Here is a 15665-nt window from a genome sequence, read left to right on the forward strand (position 1 = left end):
CATCTCTGATTCATGGCAAGATCTTGGGCAAGTCACTTGACCTTCTTATATTTCAATGTGTCAAACTGCCATAAAACTGAGTAAAGCATGACCTCATTACAAATCCAATAGACTTGAAAGCTGTACTTTAATAAAGAATTATCAAAAGAGAACTCTAGCTGGTAAAATGTAAAGAATCACAATAATGAATTTTACTATAATCAGTTAAGATGACTTTGAAATACAGTCTTTAGCAAAGAAAGTCATGATAAAGTTTCAAAGTGTTTTATTTGGGTGAAATAGATTAAATGATGGAAGAAGAAACATTATTTTAGAAATTGCCTGGTTTTCAAAACCATAGATTCCAGCAACTTAATTATAAGGAGCAGAAGACTATCAGAACCTAATAAACCTCTAAGAATTAAACACATTTCATCTCTAGGCCATTTTTCCTTCTTCTTATACAATGTATACCAAGTTTTAAAATGTATTTAACTAACTACTGTATGAAAAGCATGGCAAAAGAATACCAATTCCCTTAGCATATTTGGCCATTTAGACTGTAACTCACTGTATTACTGAATATTCTTTTAATTGACTCTGTATTCGTCCCTTTTCCCCTATTTCCAACTCTCCTATTAACATACAGTTTATTCCCACTCAAGTTTCCGCCCAGGAAGACAGGATGATGGTGATAATCACGTTCAGTAGATGATGTCTTTCTCATCTGCAGAGGGAAGGCAGCACCATTCCCTGGCTCTCTGTGGCAGCCTCCCTTTAAATTGCACAGCTGGTTCCCCCTTTCTACCACATTCCAGAAGGCATATCAGTAAGAACCGTTCCACAGATATTTGTCTGAAGCTATCAAACAAGTCCTGGGCACCTACAATGTGCCCAAACATTTTCCATTGTTTTAAAACATCTTTTCTGCAGGCTGTGTCAAAGCCAGAAACAAGCATAACCAAGCCAAGCCTTTTCTAGCAGAGGTTGTCAGTCACACACTTTGCCACATTCTCTGAAAGCGTATGCAAATAGTAACTTTCGACTGTTGCCCAGGCCCCGTAAACAAGAGATCAGATTCTGTGCTCCGCCTTGGCAAGGAAAGAAACTGCAGCATTTTGTCAAGATTTTTACAAAGTTCTGGAGTTTCCATTTATAACTGATATGGTCCTTTTTCTGGTATACAGAAAATTGAAAATATGAGTATATCTTAGATTAAAATACTATTTGAAAGGAAATATAATTGTGCATTTAAAAATGGTCGAGCTCCATAGTAGAGTCAATTAAACTGTGTGTTCCAACTCTAATCTAGGGGATTCTATGTATCTATTTTTTTCCTTCTTTGTTTCTGTGGATCTACGAATAAAGATCTGATCTCTTAGGACCAGGTAACTAACACACACACACACACACACACACACACAAATCAGAGCATGGGGTCTGAAAGTCTACAGAAGATGTACAAGTACACTGATTTCAGTAAGACTAGGGTCAGGATGAGCAGTGTTTTCCATAAGGGAAAAAAAATACAGTAGGAGATGGAGATTATTCAAGCATACAAAAAAAAAATTCAGTGGAAACGTAAAAACATTAAGGTAAAACTGGCTAAACATTTGAGCATGACACGGATTTAGCAACCGACCATATATGTTTATTTGTCTTCGACATTACTTGAAAAGCAAACGTCTAAGCAGTTTCTTGCGCGAGGACGCTTGCTCCCTCCAGACCCCTGTCCTCGGTTGCCGAAGGTGCGGCCGCCCCCACCCTAGAACTGCCCACGTCTCCCCAGCGGCGGGGGCCAGCGGGAGACCGCGAGGCCAGGGCCAGCCCGCTGCCCCGGGGCGCGAGATGCGAGGGGCGGATGGTGGGGGTAGGAAGGGGAGGAGGGGGTCTCGCCGGCGGGGTACGCCTGGGGCGAGGGGCGGGGGCTTCCGAAGCCGGAGCCACCCCCCCGTCGGCTACGCAGCCGCTCTGTCTCCGTCCTGGCCCTGCGGGGACTCTTCGGGGCACGCGCCCCGCACCCCTCCCCGCCTCTCCGCGCCGGGGGTCCCAGCCCCGCCGCCGGCCGCGCGCGCGCGTAGGGTCGGCGGGAGGCCGGGCGCGCCGGGGGCGGGGCCAGGGCTGGGGGCGGGCCCGGAGGCGGGGCCAGGCAGCAAGGCCCAGCCCTCGCGGCGCGGCGCAGGGCGAGGCGGCGGCGCGGCGGCGGAGGGATACGCGGAGCCCTATATATACCGCGGGGCGCAGGCTCGCGGCGCGGCGGCGGTGCTGGTAGCCTGGCGGGCGCGGAGCCGTTAGCGCAGTTGGCGGCGGCGGTCGGCGACGGCACAGCTCTCAACGCACACGGCGCCCCGGCAGCAACTGTAGCGGAGGCGCCCTGCGGTCCCGGCCCCGGCGCGGCCACCCTCGCTCTCTCGGCCTCCCTGCCTCGCTCGCACCATGGTAGGTGGGGCGCGGCGAGTGTCGGCGCCGCGGCCGCCTGCCCGGGCTCTCCCGATCCTGTCTCTTTTCCCGTCTTTCCCTCGTGGGGTGGCTTTTCCTGGCTTCCGGGTGTTGCGCAGCCGCTGCGGCTCAGGACTCGCTCTGGGTTTGCATCCCGGTTTTCTCGACCGGGCAGCACCGTTTACGTTTCGCCCCGTCGTGGGGCCAGGGTTGGCCGCGCCCGGCCCCCGGCGGGGGTTCTGGCCGCGCCGGGGCCCCCGTACCCGCCCGCTCCGCCGTCCGCCCCCGGGCCGCCCTAGGGGTTGGGGGCCGGGCGGGGCCGCGGCCCGACTCCGGCTCGCGGGCGGCGAGAATGAATGGGCCGGAGCGAGCCGGTGGCGCACGTCGCCGCGGCCGGGCGCGGGACCGCCGCCGTCCCCTCGGGGCGCTCTTCCCTCCTCCCTCCCGGGGGGCGCGGCGCGGGCGTGGATCGGGAAGGAAGGAGCCGGGGAGGGTGCGGTGGGGGCAGGAAGGCGCGGGGCGGGGGGCGGCGGGGGCGGAAGCGGCGGGCCGGCAGCTCTGCCCGGGCGGGGCCCCGCGGCGGCCCGGGGCCCCGCGTCGCGGCGGCTGGCGCCCCTGCAGACCCGCCCCGCGCGGTGGTGGAGGCGAGCGGGGCACCGGGCGGCCCCCCCGCGGGAGGCGCTCGGCCGCGCTAACTGGGGCGGGGGGCGGGGAGAGCTGGCGCGCGCCGCGGTCTCCAGTGGAGACGCGAAGTTTGTGCTCCGGGGGAGGTGGCGGCGCGCAGGGCAGAAGCGGGTGGGTGGCGCGGGGCGAGCTCGGGCCCCGCCCGCAGCGGGTGTGGGGGGGTCTCCCTGGCCTGGAAGGAGAGGCGCCCCGCACCCTGCTCCCGGGGCCACCTCGCCTGGCACTTTTCTCCGGCCCGCGGTCCCTCCCGTCCGAGGGGAGATGCCCTCCCCGTTTCCGCCGCCTCTGCGGCTCCCGGGCGGCCAGATGCGCCCGTGCGCCTCTCCGGGTGTGCCATCCCCCAGCCGGCAGAGCTGACATCACCCCCCGTCTTTCTGGCTCGGCGGGGCGGGGAGGCGGCTCTCGGCGGGGCCCGCGCACCTCTGCCCCGAGGCCGACGCGTTGTGGCGGTGAGCGTGTCCTTCTGTGTCGAGACGGGCCGACAGCCTCGATCTCCACTTTCAGAGGACACTTCCCCCGGCGAGGTGACAGCTTCTTGCGAGGTGTGGCCGGCAGCGCTTCCTGTTGTAAGAGGCAGAGACGTAGTCCTGGCATTACATAAATCCTCGTGTCTCCTTTCTTTATAAGAAAACCGGCGTGCCATGTCTGGGGTAGGGAGGAGAGGAGACAGTTCTAATTTGAAAAAAAAAACGTTTCCTCCTTAAGTCAATATGTTGGAACATCATTCTTATTGTGAAAGTTTTCATTTGAGAGTTCGGATAAACTACCATCAGCTTTCTACTAGGACTTGTTTTGGAACTGGCTTCGTTAAGACATCCTTCATTAAAATAAAAATACATGTTATCTGTCCTTGAGATCCCGAATTCCCATGGCTGGAGGCACAAGATCAGCGTTGCAGAGACCAAATAATGCAAGTGAGAATTACCTTCGTGGCCATTACCATCTCTAGTAAAGTGTGTTTATTAGGAGCAGCTCTTAGATCACTCTTAAAATGGGTAGAGTGAATATCCTCTAACAAAGTTAATACTTCCTCTCAAAAAAAGAGGGTACAAGCTCATAATTATTATGTAGTTTCTGTGTACTTCATTTTTGCAGTTTTGTAACAGCTCAATTGTAGGACCGTTCCATTATTCTCCCCCCCCCCCCGACTTTTGAATCATAGGATAATTTGACGAAGGACATTTAGTTGTTCTCAATGGTAGGCTTTTAACAAATAACTGCCTAATTTAAGTGATTGGAAAGCATGGAAATGAAGTTGGTAGGATAACCCATTGCTGTATGTATATATTTTCCTCTTAATTGTATCTCATAAAATAGATATAAAAGCCTGTTAATCCAAGCCAATGCCATTATGTAACGCCAGTTTGGAGATTTGGAGTGCCCGCAGCGGTGCGCAAGGTGCACTGAAAGCCTGACCTGGCCCGGGTCCTGGCTGCAGGGCCAGCCGCGGCAGGTTGGGTCCCTCCGCGGATGGCCGCGGGGATCGCGGCGTCTCCGTGCAGTAGGTGGCGCCCTTCTTCCCAGAGCCGGGCCCTGCGGCTGCTGCAGTGGGCCTGTTGCCGCTAGAGGTGCCATTTCTCAAATGATGAACTGACTCTCCTCGTTCGACCCACCGCAGAGCAGAGCGCCGGTAGGCCCAGAGAAGAAAACCTGAAGTGAGACCTTGTTTCTAACTTGTCATCCTTTGTTTTTAAAACAGCATAAAGGGTTCCCTGCATTCTAATTGTTTCTCTTAAATGACAGGGCTGAGATTTTCACAGCCGAGAAAGATCACTATTAAAAGACTTAATTGGAAAAGCTATGCTGACTCCAGTCTCCCCTGGGTTGAATTATAACCTTTCCTCTTTCTCTGCAGGCTGATCAGCTGACGGAAGAGCAGATTGCCGGTAAGTGGATGACCACAGGGGTCTTGGCAGACTCAGTTCTGGTGACTCTTCCTCTCCCCTTAGTCCAAGCAGTTTTCTAAGGACTTTATTTAAACGCCACAACAAGCAGAGACATTTAGGTTAAATGTTACTCCTTGTCAGCCTTTGTAGAGATTGTCAGATAATGTAAAAGTAAGTGGAACTAAGGATACGCACTTGGTACACTCTGGGGTACTTCAGGGTGTGCTAGGCTTTGTATAGAATGAGATTGCATGGAGCCTGCTATTCAGAAATGTAGTTTAGAATTCTTACACCTCTTTGTAACGCACTATGAAAGCTTGTGCTTGCTATTCTAAATGGGAATGGGTGAGGAGGATAGTGAAGACCACCGTAATCATCAGGAAGGGAATGAAGTTAGTGTAGATTTTAGCTTTTAATGTTCCCTGGAGGACTTTTTTGGTTTCTTTTGACCTCGGTATGTGGCATGCCAGATCTTGGTTCCCCAACCAGGGATCGAACTTGTGCCCCCTGCATTGGGAGTGCAGAGTCTTAACCACTGGACTGCCAGGGAAGTCCCTGGAGGGGTTTTTGAGATGGTTTCTCTTCAGGAAACCAGGATTGCCTTTGACATACTCTGAATGCCGTGCAGAGAGAACACACTGGTTGCCAGGGATTGTCCCATTTCTGGTACCTGCCTCTCCTGCTGCTGTGAAACAAGGCGTTCTTACGGCTGTGGAGCTACATCACAGGAAGGGACCTTCAGGGAGCATGCGGACCCACCTTCCCTTGTCAGATGGGACCTAGTACTAAACTGTTGAAGCTTAGCCTTTAAAAATGTGGGAATTTTGTTTTATGGAACTGGTTGCCTGGAGTGACGTGTGTTCTCTGTGAGGGCGCATCCAGCGTGACTGCTGTGGTCTTTGTTTCAGCAGATAAAGAGCAGGCGGTTTCTGCTAACTTGCACAACTTGGCTTGCTTTGGCAAGTTCAGGGGATGGGCATGCTGTGACTGGGTTGGGTGAAGACATTCATTCTAAAAGGTAAACTTGTGTTTTCAGAATTCAAGGAAGCTTTCTCCCTATTTGACAAAGATGGTGATGGCACTATCACAACCAAGGAACTTGGAACCGTCATGAGGTCGTTGGGTCAGAACCCAACAGAAGCTGAATTGCAGGATATGATCAACGAGGTGGATGCTGATGGTAAGGGCTTTGGAACTGTGAAGGAATGCAGTGTTGTGTAATTCAAGTTCAGACACGTTAACAGGTTGTCTTTCAGGTGTCAAGAGCAAGGCAGGTGTGTAAAGATCCTTTGTGTGGTTTCCTTACAGCTGTTGACAATTAAAATAGAAGATTTCAGGCCTGCCTCTAGCCCTGCTTGCTGTCCAGAACATTTCCTGGATCAGATCACAGTATTGTTCTTTTTTGCTTGCCATGACCTGTAACTCAGTCTTTTATCGACTAGCCCATGAGTCTGCACTGAGTACTGTGGGGAAAGTAAAAATGAATAGCCACAGACCTTTTAAAAAGCTTGGTCATCTCAGGAGACACCCCAAGTGAAGTGGGAGAAGAACCTTCTTAGATGTTAATGTATAAAAGTGAGTACAGTGTGAGCTGTCTATGTGTTTATTGAGGAGAATTTCAGGGATCACGTGAGGCTTGGGGGTGAGGTGCATGATGACCAAAGGAACTAGATTTATAGAAGCTACTAGGAGGACGTGGAGCCAGAAGCAAATGGCTGTTTGGTCATTTGTTCTCTGGATTCCAGAGCAGTGGACAGGAGACCTTTTTACTGCTTGCTTCTATCAGTAAGTAGTTTTTAATCACTACCCTCTTCCCCCAAAGAAGAGCCATGTGCTTTGGAAATAGTATTAAATTAGGTTTGATTTATATATTTAAGTAAATTAATTAACTCTATAAACATAACATTGTAGAACATTAGTAAATTTTGAAAAGATGAAATAGGAATGAACAGTTTGGATCTAGACTTTCTTGATCAGCTTGATAGTAGCCATTTAAAAATATGGTATAATAAAGAAGTATGGTATAATGTGATAAAACAGTTAACACTGCTGGTCACATATATTTAGAAGCAGGGGTTTGGAGTCAGCTCTTTAACAGTGGTTTAAGTCCATTTGAGCTACTTCTTAAGACTGTTTTCATCATTAACAATTTGGAGAAAGAGGTTTATTCATAGTTCTGTCTCATTTGACTGCTAAGGTGATCAGCCATCTGGGAACATAGGGTGGCTGTCTTATAGTCTAGCCCAGGAAACTGGGGACTGGCAAAATGTATTAGGCCCTCGGATTGTATGGAACAAGGAGGGGAAGTTTTCTCAAGCCATGGAATCTAACATTTGCAGTGAATGAATATGTTGAAATGCTGAAGGACATCGCCATAGGGCTATAAGAGATCATTTCAGACAACTGATTTTTGCCATGAACATCAATAATGCTTTAAATATTTGGAGGCCAAAACGCTTTGAAGGAATCTGTGAATTATTACTTTGTTGTAAAGGTACTGGTGAGAAAGAGTAGCTTCTCATAAGGCTTTTTTTCCTTCTAATTTAATTTTTATTTCTGTTTAGTTCAAGTTACACTGTTGATCTGGTGGCTTGTCTCTGGCATATTCGTCTGTTGGTTTTAAAGGAGGAGTTTGGAATACTGGCCACAGAACAGATTCTGCTGACAGTTTCTTGATTGTTAATGATCTGAGCTGAGGAAATGCTTTCGAGCCCATGCCCTTAGTAGGAAATAAAGATAGCGAGTTGGGAGAAAACAGTTAGGTGACTTCCCATAAAGCGTCTGAGAAGCGCCTCCTGGAGAAGACTCTCCTGCACTCATGGCCCCTGGCATGAGAGTCACCTTTCCCCACTCACGTCTTTCCCACTCGCGTTCTTCCTTAAAAACCTTGGTGGCTCAGTGATGGGCCTTCACCAGCATCACTAGTGTAGGCGGACTTTGATCGAGGGATCTCCCTGACTTGGGGGAAGGCGGTCTCATGTGCCTCCCTTGGGAGTGGAAAGATTTCAGCCAGCAGTGCGGTGGCCTTCCCACCCCCATCCCCGCTGAACTGTACAGACCTTTCAGTGGCCAAGAAGCTGTGTGTGCAGTTTCCTTGGCATCATTAAATGCTATCCTGGCCATTGATTACTAGTTTGAATTACATGAATCATGTGAAATTGCTCTGGGAAGTTTTGAATAGTTTAGACCTAAGGTAATTCAACCTGATAAAGCAATTCATCAGTTTGTCTTACCAGATGTTTACTGTTCTATAAAGTGATTCTAAAAGTCTCTCTCTTGAGTAGCGTTAACTGGAGCATTTATCTTACACAAGCTTTTGTTTTTTAATTTGAGGTAATGGCACCATTGACTTCCCAGAATTTCTGACTATGATGGCTAGAAAAATGAAAGACACCGACAGCGAAGAAGAAATCCGTGAGGCGTTCCGAGTCTTTGACAAGGTAACCCTGTGTCTGCATTGCTGACTGTAGTGAAATACGACTTTCCCCTCATTTCTAGAAGCTTTCACCTGCTTTTCCAGTTAGAACACTTTACCTACCTGCCTTACCGTCTGTAATCTCATTTTCAAATATTTGACTTATTGCAGTAACCTTATCATAGAGAGTAAGCATAATAAATAATAGAGAAATTTTGACCCAGGTTTCTTGACTGACTTGCCATTGCCTTTGCTTTGTAAAAGCCCCTGCGGCTTCTCCTGCCTGAATGTGTTCAGTGGGGGTGGGGGGCTCGTGAGCCGGCAGGAGCTCACGGGGGCAGTGCCCCGTCAGAGCCCGGCTGGGCACACGGCGCCGAGTCCTGCCCTGACCGCGCGGCGTGTCCGCAGGATGGCAATGGGTACATCAGCGCCGCAGAGCTGCGCCACGTCATGACAAACCTGGGGGAGAAGCTGACCGACGAGGAAGTGGACGAGATGATCAGAGAGGCGGACATCGATGGAGACGGGCAGGTCAACTACGAAGGTAAAACGCTGCCTCCTCAGCTTGCTCTGTAACGGTCCCCCCTTTAGGGTCTGTGAGCAAGGTAACTACTTCAGCTAGGGGTTTTTCCCCTTATGCAGACTAGAGATGTTATGTCCATTAAAGCTGCTTTTGAAGGTAACTGAAAGTTATGATTATTTGTCTTTTCAGAATTCGTACAGATGATGACTGCAAAATGAAGACCTACTTTCAACTCCTCCCCCCCCCCTAGAAGAATCAAATTGAATCTTTTACTTACCTCTTGCAAAAAAAAAAAAAAAGTTCATTTACTCATTCTGTTTCTATATAGCAAAACTGAATGTCAAAAGTACCTTCTGTCCACACACACAAAAAATCTGCATGTATTGGTTGGTGGTCCTGTCCCCTAAAGATCAAGCTCCACATCAGTTTTCCGATATAAATACTTGTCCTACCTTAACAATAAGGACGCGCTTAGTGGACTCCTGGCAGGTCCATCTGCTCATGATTAATAACACTGTCTGGGCTGGCCAGTTTTTCATGCATGCAGCTTGACAATTGAACACAGTCAGGCATTTGTATTAAAAATGAAAAAGTGAAAAAAACAAATTCAAAACCTACTCAAAGGGTTCTAGTTCAAATTGTTAGCGTACATTGTCGTAGCTGGTTTACTGAGAAGAGGCGTTTAAGGTTGGTTCACCTCAGGATGCTGTGTAGGATAACTGTCCGGGCGTAGCCCCACTGCCGCAGGATGGGCCTCGTCGTCCCCTGGTGACCGTGACACACCCTGGTGGCACGCCTGTGTGTGTCTGGCGTTGTCTGCATTGTGCTAGAGCGGAATGGGTGTCAGGCTATCACCATTCATACAAATTTTTAAAAAGAAACTTTTACCAAGGGAGCATCTTTGGACTCTCTGTTTTTAAAACCTTCTGAACCATGACTTGGAGCCGGCAGAGTAGGCTGTGGCTGTGGACTTCAGCACAACCATCAACATTGCTGTTCAAGAAATTTACAATTTACGTCCATTCCAAGTTGTAAATGCTAGTCTTTTTTTTTTTTTCCAATAAAAAGACCATTAACTTAAAGTGGTGTTAAATGCTTTGTAAAGCTCAGACCTAAACGGGGATGAGCCAGTCGGAGGGGAGGCCAGTGTACCTTTAAAAATGCCCACAGCTCAGCATTAGGTACCCCCCACCCACACAGACATGCATCCTAGCACCAACCACTGAGCCCAAGACCTTGCCCAAAACCAAGCAGATACTGATGGCTTCATCTTGTTTACGGACATGTGGGTCTACTTGTATTTTCACTGGGGGGAGGGGGGAGTGAATCATGGTAACTGATTATTCAGGCAGTAGAACTCTTGAAGGAAAAAACAAAAACCACTTTCTCTCAAGCATGTATTTAGGGGTTCTTATCAGTTGTGCTGCTGATTACCTGTTTTATGTGACTCTTTGAGACCATCTGTGCAAGAGATGACTTAGTGCGTCTGTAATTGAATCCTTGCTGTGTGTGGTAGAAGCAGTGGTCACTTTTCTAAGCCAGTCTCTTCATGCCTAACGGACACTACCGGTCACCTTTTGATGCACAATTTTTAATTTATGATTGTACTTAACTTTAGACTTCTACTTTTTAACTTGACTTGGCTCTTCCCTGCCCCCTGCCCCCAGTAGAACCAATTCTGACCCCCAGCTTGGAAGTAAAACTCCAGCCCAGAGGGAATTTTGTATTTCTTTACGAAACTGTAACTAAAACTAAAGAGATGCTGGTACTGATCTTGGCGATGGGATTGGTCTGCCTAAAAGTCCCCTAAAAAGCATATTGGGTTTAGTGCAGAACTCTTTTTGAAGGCTGAATGTGCATTTGTCAGGGTGTTAACTGGTTGCATCTTACTAGGAGATTGGGTTTTGAGTGTTCCTGTGTGGGCGGTCTTCCTTTGTCCCGGAACAGCAGCAGGCTGCTAGCGAGGCGGTGGGATGCGCTCTGCCGCCTATCGGGTGCCTTCAGGGTTGGTTTATGGAGACCCTGCGCTCCTCCGTCTCCTGCTCCCCGTCTCTCTGGCATGTTGCAGCTCCTTCGTTTTCCCCGCCAGAGGGGCGGGTCAGAGCCATGGGGAGGAGCCTGCCCCTTGCTTGGCTGCTGGTCTCTAGGCTGGGTGGTCGGTAGAAGAGAGTTTGGCATCGTGGGCCAGGCTTGGCTTCGTTAACTCCCTGAATCTGGAAAGAGCATCTCAGTACCGTGGAGGTTTTCTCCTGGTGAGATAGGACTGGGGTTTCTGGTTCGAGGAAGTGGGTAACCTGGATATTTCTTGCTGGGAGGTCAAGTAGCCAGACTGTTGACCCATTGTCAGGCCTGTGGCCAGTGACTTCTTGGTAGCTTTAAAAAGGGTTAAGGACAATTTGGCTTGTTTTTCAGGAACTTTGCCTTCTATCTTAACCCTTTCACCATGTCTTTTTTCTAGAAGCTGAGTGGACTCCATGTTGGTCCTGTAGCCTTTCCTAAAAGACCACCCTTGTAGCCAGATTCTTAGTGGCCAGGATCCTGTTTAGGAACCAGAAACGTACCCCCAGGGGGTGCTGAGTCCAGTTTGGCCTCGAGGGGAAGCTTGGTCCACTGGAGCCTTTCTGGCCTTGGAGGGGACGACCAGCCCCCAAGGGTCAGGTGTCTGCAGTCCACGGGGGTTTGTGAGGAGGTGAGCTGGGCGAGGGGGGCACAACTCTGAAACTCGGCCAGACTTCCTGTAAACTCTGGCCCCACTTCTAACTGCTCTATAAATACATATACATATATTTATATACATATAGAGTGACTAGTTTAACTGGCATCCGCTTGAGCCTGAGACTTGCCATAGAAAACGGCTGAGCCCTTGGCGCACACGCTCATGGTTGCGTTCTCCATCTGTTCGGGGTAGGTGTTGAGCAGCCGTGTCTGGATGTTTCAGATGGGCTTCTGATGCACTGCTGCCAAGGAAGGCTTTTTTTTTTCCTGGTTTTTTGACAAACGAATTTTTTGCACACTTTAAATTGGTGACTTTCGGCAACTTTCAAACACTGAAAACTAGCTACTGTACATATTTTTATATCCTCTTTATAAACGCATGTCTGACTGTACTCGTGACCACGTCGTCACGCAGGGCTGTCCAGTCGGCCTGGCGCGCCTTGGGCCGTTGGAGAAGCAGTGTGACTAGCGGCCCCTCAGCAGTCCTGGGAACTTCCTCCTGAACAAAGAATGTAAATTTGGTCAAGTCTGCTCCTGGTTCAGTCACTTTCAACATTTGAAGTAATTACTGTATATCCTGAAGACACCTATCCTTTGGGCAGTGACTAGATTTCCACGAATGTGTCTTACTCTATCCTTCAGCTGGCGGTTACTCTTAGCTCTTACTGATCCCTTGAAGTTGTTCTGCAGGAGACAGAAGTTCTCTGCTGTCTGTATCCCTCTGAGGAAGAAGGTAGTGGCGGTGGAGTGTGTGTTCTTTCTCCAAATTCATGATGATGTTTGTTAAACACGTCTGTAGCCAAGATGGTGGTAGTTCTCTTGTTACGGAAGTCACCCTGCATCGTGGCGATTTGCGAAGGAGATGTGCTTGAATGTTTCTGTAAATCTTTTTGAGATAAACTGTTTGGGGATTTAACCACCTCTCTGATGGGGGACCAACTCTATGGAAATTGTAAATAAGTTTTATTTATAAACCTGGCACTGTATTCAATAAACATTTCTGCAGCCTTTCATCTCTAACTGTGAACTCTGGAGGTTTTTAGCCCGCGCTGCCGTCCGTTCCGTTTGCTCAGTGAACAAGCTGTACCTGCCCACAGGTGTGATTCTGCCTGGGCCCTAGTACAGTAGCGGAGGGCCCAGAGCCACCACAGAGACGTCCCACTCTGGCCTTACCCTGTTCTGAAAGTTCAGGTCTGGGGGCTTAGCCTTGTGGTTCAGTGGCTAAGGCGCTCCCTTCAGGGCATGGAGCTGTGTTCAAGCCCTGGTCGGAGAACTAGACCCCATATGCTGCAATGAAATGAAGCCCGGAGTGGCCAAATACTAAAAAAAAAATACAGTTCAGGTGTTAATAGCTGACATTTTAACACAGTATCCTGGCATTTCAATGTATCCCTGTTGGCGTTGTGTGGAAAATTCACACCATGAAAAGACTGATTCCTCTTTAACCTCAAGGTTAATTCAAGTCTGTTTGGAAATTGTGTGAAGAAGTACACTTAGACATCAGATGGGGGTTTACATATTAGCTGGGAATTGACAGTTCCATAAGCAGCTGCTTCTGCCCAGGTCCTGGGCAGGACAGCTGAGGAGCGGCCGAGTCCGGGTGGCGGCTGGGAGAGGGGCAGGGCGGTGGTGCTCCCCATCAGAACCTGGGGGTGGAGGCCTGGGCCTCGCCACTCTGGCCCCCACCCCGGTCTGGAGACGGCGTCCCCCGGCTGCCCCCTGTGTTTGCAGAAGGGCCTTCCGCCGGCTGCCTCGCCGAGAGCTGAGAAGGAACGGCCGCAGGTTAAGGCCCCGCTCTGGTCAGAGGCGCGCTGGGAACCTCCGCCTCTGTGCCGCCAGCCCCTGTCTGCAGGGTGGAGGTACCCCCGCGGGGACCGAGCCCGCTGCTGAGACCTCAGGCCTGGCCTGTAGCCGTGGACAGGTTCTCTCCCTCTCTACCCTGAGTTCAAAAAGTACTGGACTAGCTACCTTGTTTAGTCGCTCAGTCATGTCTGACTGCGGCCCCAGGGACTGGAGCCCACCAGGCTCCTCTGTCCATGGGATTCTCCAGGCTAGGAGACGAGCGGGTTGCCTTCCCCCCCAGGGGTCTTCCTGACGCAGGGCACAAACCCGCGTCTTCTGCGCTGCAGGCAGGTTCTTCGCCACTGGGCCAGCAGGGCAGCCCAGGTACCTTCTGCCCGTGGCTCTAGGAGTCTGACCAGCCCAGCTTGGCGTCACTTGGTATTGAAATAGAAATTGCAGCCTGAGGGTGGGAGGCAAAGGAGGACAGGCGTGTTGATACTTGGAGGTGGTGAGTGGGGTTTTAAAAGTCTCGTGGCAGGGGTGGAGCAGAGGGTTCAGTTCAGTCGCTCAGTCGTGTCCGACTCTCTGACCCCATGGAGCAGAGGGTAAGTTTTGTTAAGACTGTGGGATGTAATATTGGAACGTGGGTCAAGGGAACTGATCACGAAGCAACTTCCATCTTCCTGGCAGGACAAAAGTAGGAAGCTGCCATTCATTGCCGGCGGGAGATTCAGTCCAAGTGACGACGTCATCTGGATTTTCAGCAGCTTTGGCCCTGGAGGAACAGCGCACACACACACACTTCCAATCTGAGCCGAGCTTCCCTGGGCCCTGTGGCTGCCGCGTCCAGTGACTCAGGCTGCCTTAGAAGGAAATCAAACTGCAAGTTTTTTATAGCTTGCAGCCGCTTCTCTCCCACCGCCCTCAGCCCTGTGCCGGGGCGGGAGGAGCCGCTTGCCGGAGCCCTCGGAAGGGCCGGGGTGGAGCTGCGTCCCCGCTGACCATCCCTGAGTCTGGGTTAAAAAAACACAGTCTCCCGCATAAGAGTCACTGATGTCCTGCCTGTGTGTCTGCAGCCTCGGAAGTGAGGGTGTATTTACACATTCCCATAGCATTTCAAAGGTGGCTTTTTTTTTTGTACTGTGCCTGAGGCCTGTGGGATCTTAGTTCCCCAACAAAGGGTTGAACACTCTTCCCTGCATTTGAAGTGCGGAGTCTTAACCCCTGGACCGCCAGGGGAGTCCCAGCAAAGGTCACATTTTTCAGTTCTGTTTTCACCTTTACAAAGATACAAGGGAAAATCCCAGACTCTCCTCCTCTAGTAAGATAATTTCATAAACATTTTGTTACAACATAATAGTCTTTTTATCCTGGCTGCATATAAGCATGTATAGCTTGCTTTTAAACTTTTTATTCCCCTTTCTGAGTCTTAATATACCCTTCAAGTTGGGATTTTGTTTTTTTGTTATTATGTTTGGTAGTTAAAGATAATTTTTTTCCCCATGCAGACTGATAGCAGACTCAATATTTAAGATAATGGATTATTTTTAAAAAGCAGAAAACAAGTGAGAAAATAATTATAAAATGATAGTATTTTAGTTAAAGGACTAGTTCATGTAGTGTAGTCACTATAAACAAATAGAAAATAAGTGAAGACAAATTATAAAATGAAAATATCTTAAAAGGACCAGCACATACATTGCATTCCCATTGTAAGTATCCATATCTGGTGATTCTCAAACTTTTCCATGACAAGAAACTTGTTAACCTCAAAAGGCAGGCCCATTTTCACAAAAGTATTTTTCTGATTCTAATAAAAATGCTGTTTATTGTATAAGGTTTGTGATATTTCACTGGTAACTTAGCAGGTAAAGAATCCGCCTATAATGCAGGAGACGCTAGTTTGATCCTTGGGTCGGGAAGATCCCCTGGAGGAAGGCATGGCAACCACTCCAGCATTCTTGCCTGGAAAATCCCATGGACAGAACGAAGAGCCTGGTGGGCCACAGTCCATGGGGTCACAAGAGTCAGACGTCACTGAGCGACTAAACCACCAGAACACCATTTTTCTGATTCTAATAAAAATGCTGTTTATTGTATAAGATTTGTGATATCAACTGACCCCGCTACCCTGTAAAAGATAGTTAACACTTTGTATTTCCTTCCAGAATTTTTTCTGTCTTATGGATACAGAGATATATTTGACAAAACTAAGATCTATATGTGTATTTTTTTTAATTAA

The 15665-nt window shown here is 49.3% G+C and overlaps 1 protein-coding gene across 2 annotated transcripts; it reads left to right on the plus strand.

Annotated features, from left to right (window-relative positions):
• The first annotated feature begins 2212 nt into the window (after positions 1 to 2212).
• Positions 2213 to 12661, plus strand: CALM1 (calmodulin 1). 2 transcript variants are annotated; one of them, XM_020900781.2, is made up of 6 exons: positions 2213 to 2418; positions 4958 to 4988; positions 6025 to 6168; positions 8322 to 8428; positions 8812 to 8947; positions 9116 to 12661. In XM_020900781.2, exons 1-6 carry the CDS (start codon positions 2416 to 2418, stop codon positions 9142 to 9144), a joined length of 450 nt encoding a protein of 149 aa, XP_020756440.1. In that variant the 5' UTR covers positions 2213 to 2415; the 3' UTR covers positions 9145 to 12661. The 2 variants fall into 2 exon arrangements, with proteins under 2 accessions (XP_020756440.1, XP_020756439.1); XM_020900780.2 differs by lacking the exon at positions 2213 to 2418 and adding an exon at positions 3996 to 4016.
• The last annotated feature ends 3004 nt before the right edge of the window (positions 12662 to 15665 follow it).

The sequence above is a fragment of the Odocoileus virginianus genome, chromosome 6 (assembly GCF_023699985.2).
Source record: "Odocoileus virginianus isolate 20LAN1187 ecotype Illinois chromosome 6, Ovbor_1.2, whole genome shotgun sequence".
Classification (NCBI taxonomy): Eukaryota; Metazoa; Chordata; class Mammalia; order Artiodactyla; family Cervidae; genus Odocoileus; species Odocoileus virginianus.

Excerpts from the sequence above, each read along its gene's own strand:
- CALM1 (XM_020900780.2), top strand. Across the intron at positions 6,169-8,321 it reads CAACGAGGTGGATGCTGATG|GTAATGGCACCATTGACTTC; the intron begins GTAAGGGCTTTG and ends TTTTAATTTGAG. Across the intron at positions 8,429-8,811 it reads CGTTCCGAGTCTTTGACAAG|GATGGCAATGGGTACATCAG; the intron begins GTAACCCTGTGT and ends GCGTGTCCGCAG.